The sequence below is a fragment of the Ceratotherium simum genome, chromosome 2, assembly GCF_057802395.1.
Source record: "Ceratotherium simum simum isolate JZ-2026a chromosome 2, ASM5780239v1, whole genome shotgun sequence".
In the NCBI taxonomy this organism is placed as follows: Eukaryota; Metazoa; Chordata; class Mammalia; order Perissodactyla; family Rhinocerotidae; genus Ceratotherium; species Ceratotherium simum.
The window spans coordinates 64,978,598-65,006,129 of NC_141901.1; the positions used below are offsets into that span (position 1 = coordinate 64,978,598).

General features: G+C 39.5%; 1 protein-coding gene across 6 annotated transcripts in view; it reads right to left on the reverse strand.

Annotated features, from left to right (window-relative positions):
* CDC14A (cell division cycle 14A) overlaps nucleotides 1–27,532 on the reverse strand; it is a 155,713-nt gene that overhangs the window by 39,380 nt on the left and 88,801 nt on the right. For 5 of the 6 annotated variants that reach the window (XM_087446627.1, XM_004420778.3, XM_087446618.1 and 2 more), the window contains exons 8-10: nucleotides 25,007–25,094; nucleotides 18,545–18,775; nucleotides 11,584–11,722 (exon numbers count right to left, since the gene is read on the reverse strand). In XM_087446627.1, the coding sequence (XP_087302753.1) occupies nucleotides 11,584–11,722; nucleotides 18,545–18,775; nucleotides 25,007–25,094 (458 nt within the window). The remainder of the gene's footprint in view (nucleotides 1–11,583; nucleotides 11,723–18,544; nucleotides 18,776–25,006; nucleotides 25,095–27,532) is intronic. The other variant, XM_087446652.1, reaches the window with a different exon arrangement.

Consider the following 27,532-nt stretch of genomic DNA (forward strand, 5'->3'; position numbering starts at 1 on the left):
AGCAATCCAATGTCTGTTCTCATCATCATATCACCTTCTCCTTTAACTGACTCCTCCTGTGTCCCTGTGATTACACTGAACCCACCAGAATAATCCAGGATAATCTCTTCACATCAAGATCCTTAACTTGAGCACATTTGCCAAGTCTCCATTTATAATATATCAAGTAGAGTTTATTTCAGGGATGCAAGGCTCATTCAATATTAAAGAAAAAAAATCAATGTAATCTGCCCTATTAACAGGGTATAGAAGAAAATCACATGATCATATCAATCAATGCCGAAAAAGTATTTGACAAAATTCAACACCCATTCATGATAAGAACTCTCAGAAAAATAGCAATAGAGGGGAACTTCCTCAACTTGATAAAGTACATCTACAGCAAACCTCCAATTAAGTATAACTAACATTGTACTTAATGGTGAATGCCTGGATGCTTTCCCTGCTAAGACTGGGAACAAGGCAAGGATGTCTGCTCTCACCACTCTCATTCATCATAGTGCAGGAAGTTCTAGCCTATGCAACAAGGGAAGAAAAGGAAATAAAAGACATACAGATTGGAAAGGAAATAAAATATCCCTGTTTGTAGATGACATGATTGTCTATGCAGAAATCCCCAGGAATTCACACACATACTCCTAAGTTTCAGGATACAAAATAAACACAGAAAGAAAAATGAATTGTAGTTCTGCATACTAGCAATGAACACATAGACACAGAAATGAAAAATACAATACCATTTGTAATTCCTCAAAAGAAAATGAAATACTTAGGTGTAAATCTAACCAAACAGGACTTGTGTGCTGAAAGCTACACAATGCTGATGAAAGAAATCAGAGAAGATCTAAATAACTGAAGAGACATCATGTTTATGGATTATAAGACTCAACAATAATAAAAGATGTCAATTCTCCCCAAACTGATATAGAGATTTAGCACATTTCTATCAAAATTGCATGAAGATATTTTATAGATTCGGACAAGATTATTCTAAAATTTATATAGAAAAGGAACTGGCATTGCTAAGACAATTTTGTTAAAGATGGAGAAAATGAAAGGAATCATCTTCCAACGTTAAGGCTCACTATAGAGACACAGTAATCAAGAGACTGTGGTATTGGAAGAAGGATAGACACATAGATAATGGAACAGAATAAAGAACAAAGAAACAGATCCACAGAAATATGCCCACCTGATTTCTGATAAAGACAGAAAAGCAATTCAATGGAGAAAAAGTAACCTTTCCAACAAATGATGCCAGAGCAACTGGACATTCACAGGCAAAAAAAATGAACCTTGACCTAAGTCTCATATCTTATACAAAAATTAACTCAAAATGAATCACAGACTCAAATGTACACATATAACTATAAATCTTTTAGAAAAAAACATATGAGAAATTATGGGGATCTAGGGCTACACAAAGAGTTCTTAGATTTGATACTAATAGCATGATCTAAAACAGGAAAAACTGATAAATTAGACTTCATCAAAATTTAAAACTTTTGCTCTGCAAAAGACCCTATTAAGACGATGAAAGACAAGTTACACACTGAGAGAAAATATTTGCAAGCCATTTATCAGACAAAAGACTAGTACCTAGAACATAAAAAGAACTCTCAAAACTCAATAACAAGAAAACAAACAACTCAATAAAAAATGGACAAAAGATTTGAACAGATACCTCACCAAAAGATACATGGATAGCAAATAAGTACATGAAAAGTTGCTAATTATTACTTACTAGGGAAATGCAAATTAAAACCACAATGATATGTCATTACACATCTATCAGAATGGCTAAAATTAAAAACAGCGACACCACCAAATGCTGGCAAACATGAAGAAAAACTCAATCACTCATACATTGCTGGTGAGAATGTAAAATGGTACAGCCACTCTGGAAAACAGTTTAACAGTTTCTTATAAAACTAAACATGTACCATACAACCCAGCAATTGCACTCTTGGGCTCTTATCCCAGAGAAATGAAAATTTATGTTCACACAAAAACCTGTACACATTTATAGCATCTTTATTCATAATAGCCAAAAACTGTAAACAGCCCAGATGTCCTTCAACAGGTGAATGGTTAACAAACAGAGGTACATTCATACCTTGGAATACTACTCAGCCATAAAAAGGAATGAATTATTGATATGTGCAACGACCTGGATGAATCTCCAGAGAATTATACTGAGTGAAAAACGTCAAGTCCAAAAGGTTACATACTCTATGATTCCACATATATAACATTCTTGAAATGACAAAATATAGAGAGGAAGAACGGATTAGCAGTTATCAGGAGTTAAGGATGGGATGAGGGCAGGAAGGAAGTGAGTGTGGCTATAAGAAGACAATGTGAGGCATTCTTGTGGTGATGGAAATGTTGTGCATCTTAACTGTATCAACGTCAATATCCTGACAGTGATATTATACTACAGTTTTGCCAGACGTTAGCATTAGGGGAAAGTGAGTAATCCCTCTCCTCTGTTATTTCTCACAACTGCACATTAATCTACAATTATCTCAAAATAAAAACTTTAATTAAAAATACGTGTGTGTGCGTATATACATATTGGATCACATCACTCCTCTGCTCCAAGACCCTCTGTTGACTTTTCATCTCACTCAAAGAAAAGCCAAAGTCCTCACAATAGGCCAAGGAGAATGCGTGAACTGACCCTTCCCCTCCTGGCCTCATCTCTCACTGCTCTCCCTTCAGCCATAGTGGCCTCAGGCACACTCCCACTCAGAGCCTCAGCACCTGTTCTTCACTCAGTGTGAAATCTCTTCTCCAAAATACCCACACGCTTTACGCTCTCACTTCCTCAAGATCTTTGCTCAAAAGTCTTTTCAATGAGCCCCCCACCACCACCCTATTTAAAACTGCCTTCTCTTCCATCCCCTATTCTTCCTTGCTTTATTTTTCTGCATAGCACCTATTATCATGAGGGAAACTATATAATTTATATATTTGTCTATTAACCACACAATCAACCAATCTCTCTCTCTCTCTCTAATGTAATCTCCATAGGTCAGAAATGAATATTTTACTTCAACTTCCCAGGTGTCTAGAACACATAGTGGCTTTCAACAAATAGCTGTGGAAGGAAATGAGGGAGGGAGGGAGGAAAGGAGGGAGCCCTGCAACCCATGACAAGAGCGATGTGGACAGATACAGTAAAGACCACTGGAAAAAACTTAAAAACCTACAGATAACTATAACAGTAAAGCTCAATATGGGAAATTATTTTAAAGTTTTATCATTAGAAGCTTAGGGACACGTTAAAAAAAAAGATCTCTGAGGAGCCAGCCCCGTAGCATAGTGGTTAAATCCAGCATGCTTGGCTTTGGCAGCCCGGGTTCACGGGTTTGGATCCTGGGTGCAGACCTACACCACTCGTCAAGCCACGCTGTGGTGGCATCCCATATGCAAAACTGAGGAAGACTGGCACAGATGTTAGCTCAGGGCGAATCTTCCTCAAGCAAAAAAAAGAGGAGGATTGGCAATGGATGTTAGCTCAGAGTGAATCTTCTTCACCAGAAAAAAAAGGTCTCTAAAAGACCAGAGATGAACTCTTTCCCTCTCTTCTAAATGGTTTACATATAACAGAGGAAGAAGACTTTTATCAGCTTATAGGAGTAACATGGGAAAGGCAAAACAAAAACCATTACTGGCATGGAAATGTAGCTTAGAAGAAGGCTTGAGGTTGTGTTTAGAATGGTTAGAGAAAGGCATGTGGAATAAACTTTCCAGGCAGGATGGTTAGAAGTAGTCAGGGAAGGAAATGAATAGAAGCTTTTAGCCATCACAGCACCTCAGGCTCCCTGGGACCCAGCACCTCCCCCAGCGGGCCACAGCACCTGCAGAAGAGTAGAGAGTACCTTGGTACCTCACGCTCCCCTCTCTACCCACCTAAGCAAGCAGTCCCAGTAGAGAGCTTTGCTCATCCCCTTGACCACCATACCCCCAGGAATTGCTGGATAGAAAGTCACCTGATGGCCCGCACCGTCTGGCCTCTACTGATGGTCCACCTGGCTGTAAGAGATGTTCAGAACTAAACCCATCATCATGACTCACATCCTGATTTACCTCCACCACACCACATGACCAACTCTTCCAGGCCATTCAATATCAACTAGACCCTTATCTCCAGATGACACTTACATCCCTAATTACCCATCCCACCCCTCAAGTCCAATAATACCATCTTACAATATATTCTTTTTAGAAAATAGAGATGGAAATGCTTCATAACTCATCTTAGGAAGTCAGCGTTAACCCTGATACCAAAACTTAACAAAAGTATTACAAGAAAATTACACATTAATATCCTTCATGAATACAAACACAGAAATCCTTAACAAATATTAGCATATCAAATCCAGCCATATGAAAAAATAATAGCACATCATGACCATCCCGGCTCCACATTTGAAAATCAATGTAATTTACATTAGCAAAATAAAAGAGAAAAAAATTGTATGATTATCTTGATAGATACACAAAAAAACTGACAAAATTCAATATGCGTTATTAAAAAAAACTCTTAACAAACTAGAAAAAAGAAGGAAATTTCCTCATTCAGATAAAAGCCATCTATGAAAACCCCACAGCTAATCTCATATTTAATGATGAAAGACTGAATGCTTTCCCCCTAAGATCGAGAACAAGGCAAGGATGTCCATTTTCACCACTTCTAACTAACATTGTAATGGAAACCTTAGTAATAAGGAAAAAAACAGAAAATCTACTGGAACTAATAAGTGAAATTAGTTAGGTTGCAGGATACAAGGTTAATTTTCAAAAATCAATTTCAGCAAAATTTTAAATTCTGCTCATTAAAAGATATACTATATATATACATACATACACTACATACTATATATATATCTGGCAAAGGACTTGTATCTAAAATATATAAAGAACTACTACAAATCAACAATTTTTTAAAAATAATTTTTAATGGGCAAAAGACTTGGCCAAACACCTCACAAAAGATGTATATGTGTATGACAAAGTGTTCAACATCATTAGCCATCAGGAAAATACAAATTGAGATATTATTTCACACCAACCAGAATGGCTCCTTCCCCACCAAAAAAAAGGTTTACAATACAAAACGTTAGCAAAGATGTGGAGCAACTAGAACTCTCATACATTACCAACTAGCACATCAAATGATTCAACCACTTTGGAAAACTGTTTGGCAGTTTCTCATAAAGTTAAACTGTATCTAACCCTATGATCCAGCATAGGTATTTAAATAAGGTTAATTAAAACATATGTCCACAAACGAACTTGTAGAAGAATATTCATAGCAGTTTTATTCATAATAGCCAAAAACTAAACATCACCCAAACAACCATCAACAGTTGTATGGATAAATACATCATGATACACTCATACAATGGAATACTAAATAATAAAAAGAAAAGAACTACCGATTTACTCAACATGGATGAATCTCAAAAACATTATTCTGAGAAGAAAAAGCAGCCAGACACAAAAGAATACATGTTGTACAGTAGTCCCCCCCTTTTCCAAGGTTTTGCTTTCCATGGTTTCGGTTACCCATGGTCAACAGCAGTCCAAAAATACTAAATGGAAAATTTCAGAAATAAACAATTCATAAGTTTTAAATTATGCTAGCGTGATGACATCTTGTGCCGTCCAGGTGGTTCATCCCTCTGTCCAGCGTATCCACACTGTGTACACTACTCGCCCCTCAGTCACTTAGTAGCCGTCTTTGTTATCAGATCAACTGTCGCAGTATGGCAGTGCTTGTGTTCAAGTGACCCTTATTTTACTTAATAATGGCCCAAAGCACAAGAGTAGTGATGCTGGCAATTCAAATAGGCCAAAGAGAAGCAGTGAAGCGCTTCCTCTAAGTGCAAAGATGAAAGTTCTCAACTTAAGAAGGAAAGAAAAAAAATCGTATGCTGAGGTTGCTAAGATCTATGGTAACTTTTAGTACAGTATATTGTTATAATTGTTCGCTTTTATTATTAGTTATTGTTGTTAATCTCTTACTGTACCCAATTTATAAATTAAATTTTATCATAGGTATGTATGTAAGCGAAAAACATGGTATATAGAGGGTTTGGTACTATCTGCAGTTTCAGACACCCACTATCCTGGAATGTATCCCCCACAGATAAGGGGGGACTACTGTATATATAAAGCCCAAGAACAGGTAAAACTAATCTATGGTGTTAGAAATCAGAAAGTGATCGCTTCTGGGGGCCGGCCACGTGGTGTAGCAGTTAAGTGTGCGCGCTCAGCTGCTGGCGGCCTGGGTTTGGATCCCGGGCGCGCACCAATGCACCGCTTGTCAGGCCATGCTGTGGTGGCGTCCCATATAAAGTGGAGGAAGATGGGCACAGATGTTAGCCCAGGGCCAGCCTTCCTCAGCAAAAAGAGGAGGATTGGCAGATGTTAGCTCAGGGCTGATCTTCCTCACAAAAAAAGAAAGAAAATGATTGCTTCTGGAGTGTGCCAGGGGAAACTGGAAAAGGAACACAAGAGAATTTCCTGGGGTGTTTAAAATGTTATTTATCTTGCATTGGGTTGTCATTATAAGGGTGTACACAATTGTGAAAACTCATTGAACTAAGATCTTTACATTTTATTGTATGTAAATTATACCTCAATTTAAAAGGCTATGTGAATATACACTCTGTAGAAAAAATCAATCAAAATGCTAAATGCCAGCTTTAGACAACTAGAAAATAAGACCTAAAAAATAATACCCTCTACAATGCATTCAATAACTTCAAATACCTAGGAATAAATACGCAAAAGATGTGCAACACCTCTACACAGAAAACTAGAAAAATGTTAAAAATTGAGAGAAATTAAAGAAGACCTAAATTATGGAAGGATAAAGACAATCTTGAATAAGATCAAAGCTGGAGGACTTACACTCCCAGATACTAACTCATTTTAAAACTGCAGCAATTGCAACACTGAGGTACTGGTGTCAAGACAGACAACCAACAAATCAACAAATAGAATGGAATACAGAGTCCATAAACAAACCCACACATGTACAAACATTTGGTTTATACTAAAGGTGACACTTTAGAGCAATGGGAAAAGGGTGGTCTTTTCAATAAATTTGGCTACGTCAACTAGATATCCCTATGGGAGAAAAAAGAACCTTGGTTCCTATCTCACAACATATTTTTTTTTAACTCCTGATGAAGTGTTGATATAAATACAATAGGAAAATTAATAGAGCTTCTGGATGATAACATAAAAGAATATATTCATACATTGGGGTTGACAAAGATGTCTTAAATAGAATACAAAAAGCATTACCTATAAAGGAAAAGATTAATGAAACTGGACTGCACTGAAATTAAGAAATTCTGTTCTTCAAACGGCACTGTTAAGAGAGTGAAAAAGCAAACCTCAAGAATAGGAGACTACATCTGCACTACCTGGAATGGACACTGTACTTGTATCCAGAATATTGGACTCCTACAAATCGACAAGAAAAAGACAAACAGTCTGATAGAAAGATGGATAAGAGACATGAAAAGATATTTCATAAAAAAGAATATACAAATGGCCAATAAAGATGTGAAAAGATATTCAACCTCATTAGTCATCAGGGAAAAAAGCAAATTAAAACTACAAAACAAATCACTACTACAAACAAAACACAATGGCTTGAATTTAAAAGACTGACAATACCAAGTAAGAGCAAGAAAGTGAAGACACTGGAACGCCCATCCACTGCTGATGGGAATGTAAGCCAGCATACTTACTGTAGGGGAAGAGGGAGAATTCCCCCCCCACCCTTTCCCTTAAGGTTCTCATGGCTGGTCAAATAATTAGAGGGAGGTTAGTGGGAGAAAATAAAACAAAGTTTAATAACATGTATACACGGAAGAAGCTCAGGAAAAACTGAGCAACTCGACATAATGGCAGAGGTTCTCATCTTAAATATTATCTTCAGGTAGAAAAAAAGGAGGATGTTGGGGTGCGGATTTGGGATTTCAGAGGGGAGGAAGGCAATTCACATGGAAATGGAAAAGCAAATGTTTGAGAATGTGGCCCGAGAGACAGAATTTCGATAGGATGGGCTTGTTGGTGCCTTTCTTATCACACCTATTTTACATTATACTATAGTTATCTCATGGTATTAGCTCCTTCCAGGAACAGGCCTTCTATCTTAAATCCTTTTAGGCAGTTAGGGGGAAGGCCAAAGTTTCTTTCAGAGTCATTTGTTCTAAAAAATAATCAAGGCAAAGAGATACATTTTGGGGTGGACAATTTTGATCCCCACACTACTTTGGAAAACTCTTTAGTAAAACCTGCTATGGCTCAATGTTCCACTTAGAGGTATACATCCAACAGACAGGTGTACCAAAAGATATGAAATAGCCAAAAACTTTAATATCCATCAACAGAAGAGCTAAAATGTCATATATTCAAACAATGGAATTTTATCCAGCAATGAGAATGGACACACTATTGCTACACATAACAATAAAGACAATATTGAGTGAAAGAGGACAAACACACATACTGCCTGGTTCCATTTATATAAGGTTCAAAATCAGGCAAAACTCATTGATGGTGTTAGAAGTAAGAATGATGGTTGCTTGGGCAGAAGAACTGGGTAGTGAATGGAAGGGGCACAAGGGGGGCTGCTGGATGCTAGTACATGTTCTCTTTCCTGATCTGGAGGGACGTCACACGGTATGGTGACTTTGTGAAAATTTACTGAGCCTATCTCTCAACCACCCACTCCCAGCTCATTATATTCCACCCACACGAGCTTCTTTCTGGGCTTCAAAACTGATAAGTTTGTCCCCATCTCAGGACCTTTATGTGCCCGCTGCCCAGGACACGATTCAGACTGTGACAGCACTGGCTCCTTCTCACCCTCAAGGTCCTGGCTTTCCTTAAAGAAGCCTTCCTTCACCACTCAATCCAAAGGGCTCTCCCTACCCCATCAATCATCCCTCTCCCCTGCCATTAGTCTCTATCATCATATCACCATCAGAAATCATCTGGTATATAAACTCACACACTCGTTATTGTGTGCTCCTTCCACTAGAAATACTGGCAACCTGGGTGTAAGCGACCCTGTCTGTCATGTTCACTGCTGCATCCCCAGGACCAAGAGCATTGCCTGACAGAATGTGCACCGAACAAATATCTGTTGAATGAACCAATGTCACCATTGCAAGCAGTGTCTTCTGCCGTAGGGTAAGTCAAGACGTAGGCTTGGAAAGGAAAAAAATGAGAGAAGCAGAGAACAAAAGAAACGTACACAGTCAAGGAAGGCAAAATACTACCTCTAGTGCCACTCAGAGGCATAAAGCAGATGAGGCTATCTGGAAGTAGGCAATCTAATGAAGCCTAGGGAAGCCCATGAGTAATTTTTTCCCACGAGCAGACATTTTTCCACGTTGGCGCTATAAGAAATACTGCAAAATATAGAAGGTACAGTGCTTCAGATGAAGGACCTGCCTTCAGGAAGTTTCCAAACTAAAAATTAGTAGTGATTGATTTTAATACTTCGGTTATACAAGGAAGTCATTTCTGCACCTCAGTTTTTACAGAAAAACACTTGGAAAACTCTAATACGGACTCACATCTAAGGAAATATCTTAAGTTTTATAGTTTATATATCTATAAATGAAAAAAAACCTTTCTTCAACCTAGAGTGCCTTTGCCTCATAACCCTCATTTCTTCTGTTACTATTTTGAGATACGGCAGAGAGAGGAGGCATAGCAGGGGGGTAGGAAGGAGGAGTGTGCAGGCATGAAGTGGTATCTGATGCCCTGAGAAAACCAGGTGAACTTGACCGGTGGTCTCAGCTACATCTCCTCACCTTGCGAGCTGCACCTAACAGAGTGCCAAGTGCAAGGTGAGTATTCAGTAGGTAACTAAGGAACGAATATTCTTCCAAACAATGATTTTAAAAGATTGATTAGGGCCTGCCCGGTGGCACAAGCGGTTAAGTGCGCGCCCTCCGCTGCGGCGGCCCGGGGTTTGCCGGTTCGGATCCTGGGCGTGCACCGACGCGCTGCTTGGCAAGCCATGCTGTGGCGGCGTCCCACATAAAGTGGAGCAAGATGGGCACGGATGTTAGCCCAGGGCCAGTCTTCCTCAGCAGAAAAAGAAGAGGATTGGCAGATGTTAGCACAGGGCTGATCTCCTCACAAAAAAAATAAAATAAATAAATAAAAAATAAAAGATTGATTAAACTGCTTATGAACCAGGCTTAGGAATGTTTTGTTTTCTGTTTTCTAATCGCAAAGCCATTTATTCAACTTCAGTAAGCAGTTAGTACAACAGGCACCTGGCAGGGACACAGCACAAAGCTTCACGCTGTAGGCAAACATATGCAAAATAAAGGAAACCACTCACTGAGGATCTGATAAAGAATAAAGCTCTAAAATCATGGAATTATTTTATTTGCATCTCATAGGCAAAAACTTAGGAACTTCTGTCTTCTTAATGATCCTGTGCTTCGCTATTTTTTTCTTGTGTGTTCATCACACTTCTGCCTCATTCTTCGAAGCAAAGGTAAAATCGCACATTTTTCAGCACTTATTTTCTTATCCGTTATTCCCTCTGGGATTGGCAACTAAAGTAATTCCTCAGCAGGCTCAAATCCTTTTAATCATTTCAGATACTTTATAGCTTATAGCATCTTTCTCTGAAATTCACGACCATTTGTTTCTCACCAACATAAGATGATTTAAATGGGAAAGGAATTAATTATACGGAAAAGAATGCAATTCTAAATAGAGTCATCCCAGCATAAAAAGAAAACAAATGAAATTTCAGTGTAAGATGTCACTAACCGATAACATTTTAGAGCTGGACCTAAATCAGCTAGTGCTAATTTCATCTCCTCACTTTATTAATGGGTAAATTAATGGCAATTTCCAACATTGTAAGGGGAAACTAGAAACGGTTGTGCCCTTACAGGCTAAATCTCTCCCCTCTGTAGGCTGGGGTTTGACAAATAGTTAATGCATGTGTATGTGAATGAATGAATGAAGGAAGGAATGAATGAATTCATACATATTCTTCTAAATAACAGTCATAAAGCTAGTTAGTGGCAGGGCCAAGACTAAAACCCCGTGACTCTTTTTCTTCCTTGGTAACTCATTGCAGCTCCATTAGCAGTTTAGTGAGTTGTCAGGAGAGCACCAAAGTCACGGAAATCACTCACTGACCTTATAGCTGTGGGTTTTTTTATTCTGCTTTTAGACATGCACACAAAAGAAAAGAATGAAAAGCGCCAAGTGGGATGACATAAGAAAATTGCACCGTAGCCAGATCACACATAGAAAATGACAGAAAAAAGGTAGGCAGAGATGGCTCTGTGATTTTCCTCTGTCTCTCACCTGATCTAAAAGATGCAAAAGTACGAAGTTAGAATGCATTAGCTGTCAAGTCAACAAGACTCCATTAGAGGCACGGACTCCTCGAACAATGCAGCCATTTTACAACTGCAGGCTTGACACAGTCCCCAACCAGAGGGACAAGAGGTGGAACTGATCAGAAACAAGGATGGAATGCAACGATGGAGATAATATACTCACTCTTCCAAGAAGTGCTGCTGGGGTCCTATAATGGAGCCTGGCCGGCAGATTCTGATCCAAGCAATGATCTCAGCGTGTGTAAACCTGTAGTGTTTCATGACATAACAGGCTATCAATGTCCCTGTTCTTCCAAGACCAGCTGTAAGAGAGGGAAACAGAACAAGAAATATAAAATACAGCAAATGCACCCACAAAAACACTGAAATCACACCCTGTCCAGAAACTGCAATGGTTTCAAGTATAACACAAGATTTTTGAACCCAGACAATAATGTAATGCTTTTTACATGATATGGGGTTAAAAGACAATTCTACCTTAAGAAATCTTTTAAAAATAGATCACATGATTAAAATAAACATATATAAGAAAATATAAAAATCAGAGCAAGGGTCTTGAAAAACTATCAAGTTCAACCCCTGAGGGACTTTGGGAATGACTGTCATTGTGAACATTGTTAAGACAATGCTGGTTCCATGACAAGCACTTGCAAAATATCACCTGTCAGGTGTCTTATCTCCATGCTCCTCATCCTTGGCCCCAGCCCAGGTTGAGAGGAATCTATGGTTAATAGTCTGTGTATGTGACCCCTGAGTCAGTAGTGTAACTGATTATATTATCATGGTCATTTTTTTTAAATCTATTTAAATAGTTAGCTTATTTAACTTATTTTAGAATAAGGAATCATAGAATCAAAGTTAGAAGACACCACAGACATCACCAAGCCCCATCAACTCCCTCCCCCACACTTATTTCAACACTGTCTCTATCAGGTGGCCATCCTAACCTCTATTTAAATCGTTCAGAGACTAGGATTTCATTATTTCCTCACTGAGTAGGTATTGATGGAGCACCTACTGCCTGTCAGGCACTGTGCCAGGAACTGGGGATACAGTGATGAATAAAACAGCCATGGTCCCTGCCCTTGTGGAAGCACATAGCCCACTGAGAAAGAACCAAGCAAACAGAAGTGCTCAAGTTTCATTTCCCAAAGCCCTTGCATTTTTAAACAACTTTTGTGTCAGCATATTTTCTTTATGTTGAACCCAATCTCTGTTATGTAGGATAAAGTAATACAATTAGAAATGATTTTCAAAGAAGTACTAGTTACTATCGTGAACTCTGATTTCTTCAGTATTTTTAAAAACTGTTATACTTTTCTCCTCTCTCCAGAGAAATAAAAGTGATAGGACTTTACATTTTAGACAATCTTTTTATAAAAAAAATATATACACTAGCTTCCTCCTTTTCCGAAAATATTCAAAAACTTGATGATGCTATAGGTTCTCAAATACTTGTTCATATACCAGAACAACTGAGGCCCAAAGACACTAACCTATTGACTCATATTAGTGTAACAAGTGAATACAGAATTTAGGACCTAAATGCCCAGGTGTCCTGCTTTTCACCCCAGATTCTTTCCACTCTTGGCTCATCCATTCAGTCACTCATTCTACACACATTCTACAAGTATTGACTAAGAAGCACCATGTATAGATGCTGGGGATAGAAATATGACGACAAGCAGGTGCCTGCCCTCATGAGGTTTATAGCAGTGAACCAATAATGCTTATTTACAAGCATTTTCTAAATCTTTCCGTATCTGGATTCTTGAAACTAAATTCAGTACTATAAACTTTTAAGTACCACCTATGAGCAAGGCACTGTGCTGAGTTATTTTTCCGCTACTTAAAATCTGTTCCCATCATATACACTTTTTCTTATGGAAAGACAAAGTGGCTCTGCCTATTTTTAAACATTAGATTCAGCTAGTCAAATGTTTATTCATCGCCTACAAGATACGCAGGACACGGCTCTGCTCACAGGATAAGGATATAAGCAAGGATATAAAGTTTGACCACGATGAGTTATCAAAGTAGTTACAGACACAAGAATGCTAACCAAGAAACAGTCAGCAAAGAAATTTAAACCGAAACTGGGCTCTCAGAGAGAGGAGGAGGGACTGTGTGAGCTGCTGGTGTCTTCCAAGAACGTGTCACTGATGACAAGGACTTTAGCAGACTCCAAAGAAGAGGAAGGTCACAGAATATTTGGGCAAAGGGTCCGGTGAATGAAAGCCTGGCTGGTCTGGGGAATGTGTCAGCGTGTGTCGAGTGGAAAATAAGGTCAGATGGGTGTTGAGGGGCCAGGTTAAAAGGCGCCTCTGAGGCAGGGGGAGGAGCCTGTACTTAAGTGAAGCAGGTTACCAGTCATGGGCCGAAGACACCGAGGACTGCTGAGCCACTGTCAGGAGTCCACAGTTCCAGACACACAGTGCTCTGAGCACTGATTAAGTCACAGCTCCTGCATATATGTGTTATTATTCCTCAAATCTATGTAGATGATGCTTTGAGGAAGAAAGCTCAATTCATTTAAAAAGTATTATGGAATTCATGATATTATCAATAGCTAATAAGATACAACTGCTATCATGTAAATATCTGCATTTTTCCTTTAACCAAGGGACAGGGCAAAACAAAGCTGCCGTACATTTCGGGGACAAGAAGAGGGATCTGGCAGCAGCACAACTCTGGACTGGAAAAGGCAGAGACGGGAGCCTGAGGGAGGAGCTGGAAGGCTGGGCAGGAGAGCAAGGGTGGCTGAGAGGGGCACAGGTGGGGTGGACAGTGGTAATAAAAAGGGAGAGCTGAATTAGAAAGACATTTTGACCAGGCCACAGGGAAAATTAAAGATGACTGATATTTCTGGCCTGGAAAACGGGTACAATGTCAATTTCATCCATGAAACTAATTAGGGAGAAAAGGAAATAGGGGAAAGTTGATGGCTTCGTTTTTGATATGTTTAAGAATCTTCCCCCAAAAGGAGGGTCCTTTTGTCAATGATACAGGGTCCTAGTCAAATGATACAGAAAATCTTCTCAAACCTCCCCAGGACTTTGAAATACACAGTATTTCAGCAAATCTAAGACACCATCACGTCGTCTAATGGGTATAATACATCACTAAGTTCCACTAAGTAAGTAAAAATTAAACTATGACATGCTATCAATTTTAAGGTCTATCCTAGTTTCATAAATGTGAAATTGTGAAAGAGCTGTGTCTCTAAATCTGTGTTCCTCAACCTTTTTTTCATTATTGCCTCCTCTAAGAGCCTCTTTAGACATTCTTTTCCGCAATCATCCCCCATGAAATCTTACTGCCACAGATATACTGTATATCTCTTTATGTATTGTATGTAAATCTGTGCTTTATACCAAAAAGGAATGTTTTTTACCCCCAAGAAACAATTCTCCCCCTTGGAGGCAATATCACGTGGGGTTGAGAATACATATGAAAAATGCAAATGAAATTACAATCAAGCTCATGTTTATAGATGCCTAGCATTCCCTTCCCATTGATTCTTCCTTTTTAAAAATTATATTTACACTGTTTTATTAGATGAGGTATATACGTGCCTGTGTGTGTGTGTGTATGGCCTGTTTTTATCTGAAGTACCTTTGGCCCCAGATCAAACATCAACATTCTTTAGAAAAGAGTGATGTTTAATTATGGTCTCAGTGGGGCTTTCCTTTAATATGAGTTAACAGTAATTTGCCTTTCTGCTTCTGTCCAGAGCGAATACTTTCTGTTTCTGCAGAGCTGTTTCCTCCCCAGACAAGTGACAACAGGTAATCATGTTGAGAAAACACAGCTGGACAGCCTGGAGCAGGAGCCAGGGCCCAGCTGGTTTCCAGGGTCCCTTCCTTAAGTCACCAACTTGGGTCTCCGTCTGGAGAGAAGATGGCCTTTATGGAGACAATACTACCTCTCTCTGCTCCCCTCCCTGTGCAAGGGGCTGCCTATTCCCTCAGTTAAGCTCCTAGTCACACACACACACAACCAAAAAAAGGTGGTGCAGAAAATTTTCAAATTTCTCTGAAACTAAAGTTGCTTCCCCCTTTTAAAGAGAGTCTATAATTTAGATCTATAAAAAGAACCTACTTAGCACTCAATAGTTAGGAGTTCTTACCACAATTCAACAGAAGTTTCTATAAAAACTTTAACAAAATTTTTAAAGCATTTATGATTAAAGGGCTCCCTGGTACAGCAAGACAAGACACTGAAAAGTATTCTATTTATACCAAATTAAACACCGACTGCCTTACAGTTCCAGGCATTTTCTGAAATCTCTATAGAACCTCAACAATCACATTCCAGAACATCACAATGTTGCTGTCTTTTAAATTATTATTTGCGCTAGAAAATTTTAAGAATTCACAGCCGTCCCTTTTATCAACCAGAAGGTGAACTGCAGATATTGAATCGTAAGATTTCACACATTCCCAGCAAATTAGTTTCTAGTTTGTCTCTATATATAGTACTTTATGTTGAGGCATGCCATATTCATTCTCTCTCCAGCAGCTACCAAAGTTCATTTGACATAAGATAAAATTCTCTCTCTCTCCTCCTTGTAGTTCAATTAAAATGCTCACTGCTGCTTGAATTCCCAGAAAATTAAGCTGACTTAATTAGGGCAGATGTCAAAATAATTAACAGGCCTATAGTAGATAAGTATGCTATTAAAAGCAATACAGCTGTAATTAAATCAAAGGTGTAATCCTTATAAAGAATCCTACATGTGTATACAAGTGGAAGCAAATGAAATAACACTCTCAAAAAGATGTCACCACATGTAAATATGACCTTCCTATATAAGAACTGACCTCAATACTAAAGGTTATGATTTTAAATAAAAAATATTAAAACCTCTGCTATATATATAGATATATATATATATATATTTCTTAAAATGTCAATATTCACAGGTCATGGATATAATATAGAGAATACCTGTAACAAGAATGTTTAACACCAGAGAGTTTTATTTTCATAATGTTTGTTAGGTGAAGAATGCTAATGCTGCGTTTTTTTTTGTTTTTTTTTTTATAATTTTATTTATTTATTTTTTCCCCCAAAGCCCCAGTAGATAGTTGTATGTCACAGCCGCACATCCTTCTAGTTGCTGTATGTGGGACGCGGCCTCAGGATGGCCGGAGAAGCGGTGCGTCGGTGTGCGCCTGGGATGCGAACCCGGGCCGCCAGCAGCGGAGCGCACGCACTTAACCGCTAAGCCACCGGGCCGGCCCTAATGCTGTGTTTTAATGAAAGCTTTGTGTTTCTTCTCCCTTGAATTTGTCAATCTAAGACATGACACACGGATAAACTATATGACTTCGTAATCATAAAACTAATTGACTAGGAAATAAGGCCAAATTAATCCCAGGAAAAATATTGATTTTTATGACACCAAAATAAACTTCGAAAGAGAGCATATGACTATCTCCCACTAAACATTAGGAGCTGCCATTGTCCCATTAACTCTCAAGCTCCACTGATATTTGAAATACATGAAACACAGGCTTTTTCTTGGGCCTGGGCAATCTTTAACAAAATGGGAGGGAAAGGCAAAGTTAGGTGGCAAATGGACTACACCCCACCGTGACTTGATAAGAACTGAAAGCAGCAGCTACAATGAGGGAACAAAAGACACCTTCCTAGCAGATCCACCACCCAGTCCCAGAGACAGGAAGTCTCAAGAGTCAGGGCCCCATCCTGCTAAGAGATGGGAAGGGGAGGGTGGAGGCTATGTCAGCGTGCAGGAAGCCCGACAAAGGAGCCCTCATCTAAATCGGCGCCATGCTCAGCTCCTCTCCATCTCTCTGGGTCTCTGGCAAAATGCAGCTTCCCGTTGTTGCTCACATGTTCTGCAAAGTACCTCCACCTACTCAAATCTTAAACATAGAAACAAGGGCCTACAAATGGTATTTTAATTCCTGTCAGAACCACAGGCATGCTTGTCTGAATAAGTCAGTTACAGCAGCACTAGACACAGGAAAAGAACAGTATAATCCCCAACTCCTACCAGACCATTAGCATAAAACTCGACAGAAACCGGTTCTCAGACTCAAAACCAAGAGAACAGCACCACCCAGTGGCATTATGAAAAGCTGCATGTGAGGAACCAGAGGCTCCCTCCCTGGGGCGGCCAAGTTGACTTCTTTTAGTCACTGAAATCAAAGACCCCAGGAAAATACCTCCCACCGTGCTGGAAAATCTAAAATGGAATTTGAGCCTCCTCAGAGTCTAACTACTAGACTTAAAACAAATGTTATTTCATATTTTCTGAGTAGCTCACGCAAGGTTGCCAGATAAAATACAGAATGAATGTTCTGTGCCATATTTGAGACATACACTAAAAAAGTATTCATTGTTTATCTGCAATTCAAATTTAACTGGATGTCCTATGTTTTCGTTTGCTAAATCAGGCAATCTGATGCCTCCTATAATCTGAATGACCCTTACCCCAAAGTACCCACCCCTAGAGACCAGAGATTCATTTACATAACCAAGTCTTTCAGTTCAAAGAAGCAGTAACATGTCTGCGGCAAGTCAGCTGGCTGATGACCCCAGCATGCTGCCCTCCCCGAGCAATGGGCAGGGAAGACACTCTGTTTCATGATGCAAAAGACTAGTAGGGGAAGGAAGGAGCAGGGGGCGAAATGGGGGTCCAGAGAGCTGGGTCATAAAATGGGAGCATTAAAGATCAGATGGGTGGAGGAGGATGGAAAGGAGATGGGCAATTCTGGAAGAAAAAGACAAAGGAGAAATAACAACGCTTGCCTCTTGACAATTGTGCGTATTTAAAGGTGTTCCCGCCAGCCTAGAGACGCTCTGTGCTTCCCCCTCATTGTGGCGCCTGGTATTAGTGGACATGAACTTGCTCAAGTAAGGCCAGAAAAACTGCCTTGTCTAAAAGCCACACCACCACCAACCATCCACAGCCAAGCAATCTTTTCTTTAGGAAGGGGTTATTTAAATAGGTTTGTGTTCCAGTTTTCTGAAACAAACAAACAAAAACCTCATTGTTTTTTTCTAAGACACTAACTGGTTTTGTTTTACATGACTTGCTGGTTTGGGCTCATCCCCTTTCAGAAGCACAGGGAGCCCCGGGGCCTCGCACGCACCTTTGCAGTGAACCGCAATCGCCCCTTCCGTGTTCTCACAGATATTCAGGAACCTTCGCACGATGTTGTCACTGGGCGTGCTGCCGTCTATGAAGAAGAGGTCGTAGTGCTCGAAGCCTGCGTCTGTGAAGCGCTTTGCCTCGTAAATCTTTTTGTTCAGCCTCACGATTGCAGTCACGTTATGCTTTTTGAAATAAGAAAAGTAGGCTTCAGGGGCGTGGAGAGGATAGCCTAAAGGAGAGAAGGAGCTGTGAGCAAAAGGCATGCCTGTCCTCTCCCATACCCCAGGAACACAAAACCCTTCACAAGGAAGTTTACAAATGTCAACAGAGCTTAGGAGGAAAGCACATTTCAGGAAAGAGTAAGAGGTCGCAGCACAGTCCTGAAAACAGTTGTCGGAATAACTGAAAAAAACACCGTAGGAGGGGGGACCTTCTCTAAGCATTGGGAAACGCTCATCAAAGTTCAAAACCTCAACCTCTAGGATTCAAATCCAGGGAGCACCCCTCCCAAGCCAAAAGGAGGGCATTCTTGAAGCACTCAAGTGTGCACAGTAGGCCTGCAATGATTCTCTGTGCTTTTTATTCCACTTGACAAATGTTGTTCAACTACAGTTAAAACCTTTTTGTCAAGTGTATAGTTTTAATCTATAGTGCAATCACCCACAAAAGAGATTGATTATTAAGTACCTGCCATGTACAAGTCACAACTGTACATAATTTCTCTTTTAATTCTCAAAACAGCCTGTTAATAGTTAACCCCATTTAACAGATTAAGAAACTAAAGAGGTTGAGTCATTTTTTTGTAGACATTTTCTTTTTTGAGGAGAACAGGTGGTTAGCCTCTAACCCCCTTCTATTTTGAGTGGATCCAGCATCATGTGAGTCTTCCTGGGAGCTACAGAGTAAGCTGGGTTACAGTCACATGACCTGGACTTGGCCAATCAACAAGGTGGCCCCTGGGGGCTTTGGCCATTGCAGGCCTTGCCCAGCAGCCCCAGGGGTTAAGGGGACTAATGTCTCAGCACACTGGTCACCACAGCTGTACCCATTCAGGGTTCACCGGCTCATGGCATTCCAGGTGAGACGATCTCACTGAGAACTCACTCATGATGGTGGGCTCTAAGTGGGGCGGGCAGCAGCAGCCAGTGAAGTGGACCAGCGGTTTCTGCACTGTGCCCTTGGCTGTATTTCCTGCTGCCTCAGACCCTGCGTATGCTGGTCATTTCTTACTTTCTCTCAGCAGCAAGCCAACCCTCCTATACCTGCACTGTGATGCCAGGGTTGGGGTCTGCATATTACATTTCCCAGACTACCTTTCTAGCTGGCTTCCTGTCAGTTCTTAAAATGGGAGGCACTAAAGGGCGACTGGAAGCCAGAGGAGGGAGAAGGGACTTGTTCTGTTTGGCGGCCAGCATGCGCTTCAGCAGCAGAAGAGAGGAGCAGCCGGAGCTCCCAGCTTAGTCCGGCACTCGCAGCAGCAGCCTGCGGCCCAGCCTCACCATCTCCACTCCTCAGCCCCCAAATACAGACACCAGCTGTGCGGCATGCCCTCCAGAGCTCCCAGCTTCTGGTAACCCCACTTTTTCCCTTCTGTCCCCCCAGGCTTAAAGGCAGTAGCTGTTTCCTCCACGATATTCTGGTTCTTTGACTTTTTAGCCCTCTCTGTAACAAATCCTTTGTATTATATTCCCTCTGTTTGAAATAGTGTGGTTTCCATTCCTGCCTGGACCCTGCTGAGACATTATCTCCCCTGGATCCTGTTCATTCTCTAAGCCTCATTCTCCTGCCTTCCTTTGGAGGCTGTGAGCCGCCCAATATAATTCCAACAAATGCCTTTTTGGTTTAATTTACCAGAGTTAGTTCTGCTGCCTGCAACCAGAGCCCTACCTGGTTCACTTGGCCAGGGTCACGCAGTGGATGGAGGCAGAATTGGAAGGCAGGCCTAACTAATCCACAGCCCAGATGCATGATTTTCACAGGCCATGCTGCTTTTGAGCAAACAGGTAATACAGAGCTTATTTACAATCTTCTGTGTAGAAACACTGACTCATACACACACATTTAGAGAAAACTGATGTTTTCAACATGGAAAAATCAAATCTGTTTCCCTAGTTGGTTTATTTGCTCAAATTATTTCCCAGCCTAAAGGGAAAAAGAACTGTGGTTGGCAGAAGGAAGCAAGACCTTTTCAATCATGTAGAGAATGGGAAGAAGAGGGCTCATGAACACATGGGAAGACTTCCCTTGGTGTGGCAGGCTGACAAGTGCTTCTGATCCTGGGTTCCTAGCATACCTGGCACCTCCATGATGGCACCTGTCACCCAGTGTGTTAACAGTTGGTTTGGTATCTATCCCTTCCCCGCCTCCACCAAGGCTGTAAGAACTTCTCTTTTCATATAGGAATATCCATCAGGAGTAAATGGCATTATAGATAACATACCTAAACTGACTATTAAGAGAAACTATGTATGTCTTTTGAGAAAAGAACACTGGACAGTTATCCAAAAATGGCAATAGGACATTGAAATAATAACAATAATGATAATAATCACACCTAACATTTACTGAGCACTTACTACGTGTCAGGCACTAGGCTACGTGCTTCGTGTGTATCATCTCATCACACCTTGCAGTTACTCAATTACTGATGCCTGGAAAAGTGAACCTCCTTGCACATACAGCTGGTAAGAGACAGAGGCAGCAACTGAACCCTGGCAGTCAGATTCCAGGGCCTGTGCTGGGGCTGATTTCAGGTAAGATCCAACCTGATTCTATTTGTTAGGTCTCCAAATAACGGAACATTATATGAACGTTAGGGGCTGCACTTCCTACCGCTGGTGAGCAGGTTTTCTAAAAGTCCTCAAAATTGTTTCAAATGAGTTATAACCAACAAACAATGATAATATCCTACGATCTCTGAACAACTGTTTTGGGCATCATCAATGCATTTGGATGCTTTTGATGGGGGACTGGTTTGAGCAATGCACAGGACCTGACGGAGCACTCATCGACCCTTACTCCATCTGGCCACTAGATGGTGCCCTAGCCTCAGTAAAGCACAGGCAGAGCCCTGGTGCTGACCACACGCAGAAACAGAATTTCAGAGCTTGGCGAGATTTTACAGTTCATCTCTTCCCAGCCCCTCACTTCAAATTAGGAAGCTGAAGAACAGCATATTCAAATGACTAGTCCACCCAGGCATTATTAAGAGAAAAACTGCAAAATAGGCAAATGTAGGAGGCAATAAAATATATTAGGCTTATTAATGATAAAAATGTAATCAGAACATCTACTATCTAATAAGCACCTATTATGTGCCTGACATTGTGCAAGGCACTTCATATATATCTCTGATCCTCACTAGGTGCCTGCAATGTGCATCCTATCTCCTCCGTTTGATACAGAAGGAAACTGATGCTCAGAGATGTTGAGGAGTTCACACAGCCAGTCAGCGGCGGAGCCAGACTTCAACCTGCCCAGGCTCTTCACACCTGGCTTCTCTCACTAAATGAGCAGGCGGACACTTCAAATCATTGGGATTCCCTGTCTCAAGCTGTCTTTCTCTGTGCTTTTTTCTTTCTTTCTTTTTTAAACAGAGATGGGAAGGACGTCGACACCTGAGAGTTTTGGGGATTTTCTGGAAATTTTGAAATCCAAAATATGTTTCATTCTACTGCTATATTATCCATTTGTCAATTCAAACTTGTTTAACCAAAAAGAGGTAGGGCTCTTCTCTTGCCTACTGTCAAAACAATGTGAACCAAGATGGAGCTGAAAGAAACTCCTGGTTGCTCTGTTGACACAAACACACACTTAAGACTCTTATAATGTATTCTGCCCAGATCCCAAGATTTTAGGGCCGCCTTTTGCTAGATCCTAGCAACAACTATTTGAGTGTTAATTCCTTAAAAATCTACCTTTTCTACTAACAAACCCCTAAAGCGACTTTCAGGAAACACTGGCTTTCTCAATTCAAAAAAAAAAAAGAATAATATACCAAGATTTCCCTGTAAATGGATCAACGTTATTAATTCCATCACAAAATTATTTTTTTAAGTTCAAAAAAGATTTACAAAGTTAAAGCCCTTTACAAAAAATATGATGAAGCTTCTAGTGAATATTATATCTTAAAATGGGGATTCCAGCAAAAATAGCAATATTTTACTAATGACATCCTTAAATGAAATTGCTCTAGACAACATAAAAACCATTAAATATTAGGTAAGCAGCATTTTCAGACCGTTTTTTCTCAGTGTGAGAGAGCACAATATATGCATAGAAAAAAAGATGTATATCAAGCAATATCTTAATGGTGGTTACTTCTAGATTATATAATTACCGGTGACTTTTTACCCATGTTGCTTAAATTTTCTATAGGGAACATGTACTTTCTTCTGTAATAAAATAAAGAAGAACACAGAATTTGGAATCAAAAAGACCTGTGTTCGAATCCACATGCTGCCACTTTCCGGCTGGTGAACCTGGGCACATAAGGTAACTCCTCTGAGCCTCCATCTCTCTTCCATAAATGAACTACTACCTACTCCAGAGGGTAGTTCTGATTATCAAATAGATGATGTGTGTCTATTTAGCACCATTCCTGGCATATAAGCAAATTGTGGCTGTAACTATTTTTCTATATTGCAGTATGGGACCAAAAAGAATTTTTTTAGATTTTTGACATTTAAGAATTATCACATGGGGGGAAGAGGGAGGGCAAAAGGGGTGACTAGGCATACGTATATGGTGATGGATGGTAGTCTCTGGGTGGTGAGCATGATGTAATCTACACAGAAATTGAAATATAATGATGTACACTTGAAATTTATATAATGTTATAAACCAATGTTACCTCAATAAAAAAAGAATTACACAAAATATTCATATCCTTTTATCTAGCAATTCTACTTCTAAGAATTGAGAGAAGAAACTGGAGCTGCAGAAAGGATGTATGAACACGTGTGCCAACCACAACAGTTTTTAAAAAATGAAAGCCTGTAAACAACTTAGATCTCATTCAAAAAATTAATTAGTTAATTGGGGAAATTACGGCACAGTCATTGAATGATATACAATGCAGTCGTGGAAATTTATAATGTAGCTCTACATTTACTGCCACAGAAAGAAGTCTGTGATATGTTAAGTGAAAAAAGCTGCCATAAGACAATAATTATGTTATGATCCCATGCTTTAAAAACATAATATTTTTATAAATATGTGTGTATTCATTGAGAGAGAAAAAAAAATGTGTGAAAGTAAAAAATACAGAGAAGCAGATGGAAGAAAATTAAAATCCCCAATAATCCCACCACCAACTAGTAAACCTAGAAAACTTGGGTAGAATTATAGGTTATTTTTATGCTCTTTTATTAGTTCATCTGCATTTTCTTTTTAAAAAAAAATCATGTATTACCTCTATAAAAATATTTTAAATGATTTTTAATTACATCTCTTATCTTCTCTTTTAGAAAATATCATAAAACACATGAATCCCAAATGGCAAAAATCTTTCAACTTCGCCTAAATGAACACCCAACAACAAAGCCACTACTGAAACCATACACCTACTAAGATTTTCTGGGCCTGAGTCAGATCATTTTGCACAAAAGGCCAAAGGTAGATTTAATCAATCCTGTCATTACTTATCTTCTAGGGAGTGTTACCAAATGAAAAAAAATAATTAAGTAGAAAATAAACATTAATGGGAAAACTCACATAGCTAATCATGTTTCTTTTGAGAGGCTTATTTTTTGTTTAGCTTTATTTATTTTTTCCTCAATATGTATGCCCATGGCTATACGTATGCTGCAAATAAGTAATTTAATTACTGTAAGCTAGAAAATTGTTCCCAGTTGTCATGATGGAACTCAATATATCAGTGTAGTGGCAATGTTTAGGAACCTTGGGCAAATTCCCTACTCATAACCCTCGGTTTCCTCCTCTGCAAAATGGAGATAATAATACCTACACTTCATAGAGGTGTGTATGCATTAAATGAGATAATGCTGTGACTAGCTGGTAACTAGCACATAGTTAGTACTCAGTAAATGACATCTATTGTCACCATCATCGTCATGACGCAACATGGTGTTCCCCAAAGAATACCTTGATGAGTAGCACTCCACCACCAAACAAATCTGAGAACCACTGATAGAACTCAGGAATCTGCTCATTGGTTGGACCAACTTGTGTCTCAGATTCTTCTTTGATAATTGGGTGAGGTAAAGTGAGCATCCTATTTATGGCAACCTAAAACTATGCTAGTTTTAAAACAGTGATTATAGCTCTGGCTACTAAACTATAATATTTAACACACTAATTACTACTGTTCAATTATTTAAATTATGAACAATATTCTTTGGAGAATAGTACCAAAAGAAAGGATTATCTGAGAAAATTAAGAAATTAAAGAAAATGAACTGAAATAAATTTTTGGATGGTAAAGTAAAGAAAAACCTACCATTTTCAATTTTGCTTTTTGGATGTGGTCCACTAAATGCTAAAAATTTTCCTGGAACAATCCAGTTGAAGTCACCATTTTCAACTCGCTGGCAGAATTTTGTGAGAAAAGAGAACAAAAATATTTTACAATTCTTATACAATTTAGGAAACCCTTACAAATAAAACTGTTTTTCACTCTATTCATATTAGCCTAATTGGACATACATGAAGACAAAGTAATATAGCTTAAAATAAAAACATGCATCTGATTCTCAAAATAATATTTATGAATTCAATCTGTTTCAGAAAAATTTTTATCTAGGCTCTATGAAAAGTTTAGAAAACTTTATTTAAAGTGGAGGAACTTTGCTTAAAATAATTTTGTCTCCTGGCTACCCTGCAATGAAATGAAATGAAAACAAACATTGCTTATCCCAGCAATAAATAAAGGGAAATAGAAAATGGAAAATATAAGCACTTTCCATGAACATGGTAAACACACTTTAAACAATGAAAGAAATCTATAAATATAATCATGATGGACACACTTCCAATTTTTTTTTCTGCTTTTACAGATTGATATTTGTTGTCAGTGCTGATGTTTAGACTGGGAAATGGAAGGAGGCAGGAGTGAGGGACAGAGGCTCATCACACCCTCCAGGTATACCGCGAGCTAGAGTCAGCCAAGTTCTACCGCAGGGGCTGCAAACCCAAAGAGCGACAGGAGTCAGGCAGAGACATAAATAAAGGCCGGTGCTCCTCAGCTCTGGCTCATCAGTCACCTTGCAGGACAGCTGACTGAGTGTGGCTGATCTTCCAATTGGATTTTCACGTGGAATATCGTGAAATGTTGACTATTTTAAATTAAGTTTTTAAATACTAGGAAACCAAATAAAACACACCTGCAGGCTGACTGATCACCAGTTGTCAGCCTCTGGTCTACACACTCTAAGGGATCCTCAGAAAAGGCTAGAAGGCCAGGGAAGGGGCTGAGCATCCTGCCACTGCTCCATCATTTCCTCCATTTCCCTCCTGTCCCCATCTCCCTCTGAACCCACGGAACACTGGGGCAGGGCTGAGGGTACCCAAGATCTGGCTGGTAATCAGGAGACATTTGTACAATGCATCACAAAATATATGTAGCATCTCTTCATGTAAGCATCTTTAGCCCACCCCCACGCCCCCCACTAGGCACAGCTCGAGTCTCCAGGTCTCCACCCTCAGGGCTCTCCTAGCACTGCATGGATACCTCCCCAGGCAGAGAAGGCAGGCCTGGGCCAAGGCTATCCACACAAAAGCCTCCCTCCTCCATGACATGGCGCAGACCTCAACGGTAGCAATCTGAGTCAAATACAGAGTCTGCACTCTAGTGTAAGAGCTCAGTAAGTACTTGTTGCATAAAACTAGAGTAATGCCATCAAGGAAGTCTGGAGCCTCTACTTTAATTACCTATACTACCCAGTGTCATATCCACGAAAATAAAAACTTAGCTGTACAATTTTCCTGTTTAAAATGCAGATGTTTCTTTCCAGTTATAAAAAGTTATAAATGAAACTTTACATGACACCTTATAAATGTCTGAATTGCATAATCTAATTTTAAGAAACATGATATCACCATAATGCCCTAAATAAAATCTTAGAGATACTATGAGTGTTAGAAGCACACATGCCAAATTAAATCTCAAGCATAACTAGCTACTTATAACAATATGAATAAAGAATCTAATATAAACTCTTTATGATAATTAAACGTTTTCTTGTTTAAATAAAGCAGTCTCAAATTAATAGTCCAATATCCCTCCTAAGTAATTATTAAGCTTAAAACATTATTTAAAAATTCAAAAATAGGGGATGGCCTGGTGGCATAGTGGTTAAGTTTGTGCTCTCTGCTTCAGTGGCCCGGGGTTCTTGGGTTCGGATCCTGGGCACGGACCTACGCACCGCTTGTCAAGCCATGCTGTGGCGGCGTCCCATGTAGAGTAGAGGAAGATGGGCTCGGATGTTAGCCCAGGGTCAATCTTCCTCAGCAAAAAAAAAGGAGGATTGGCAACAGATGTTAGCTAAGGGCTAATCCTCCTCAGACACAAAAAAAATTCAAAAATAAAGGCATGCTCTAAGCATCAAAAAGCTAAAACCAATTCTTCATGAACAGTAGAAGAAAACAGGTTTCTATGTTCACTATTTCTCTATCTTTGACCACTAAGTAGGCCTAGATAAATATACTGTGCTACGTCCGTTTATTTGAATGGTAGACGTCCATTTGGTTAAATAGTAACATTTTATAATCAATCATATGGAGAGAGGCAATGGACTCACTAAGATACATTCAGTCACAGAACCAAAAGAATATGTTTGCAAATCTGCCTACCCAAAAAGATAAATATTAGATAATATTGGTCTATATTCAGTAGCTTAGATAAGGTTGATGGAGTAAACAAAAAGATTTAGGACTTAGATCCAAATCTGAAAAAAAGTTAATAAGGAAGTCATAACTTCTAACTAATACAACACAAGCTTATTTTGGTAAGCTTCCAAAATTAATA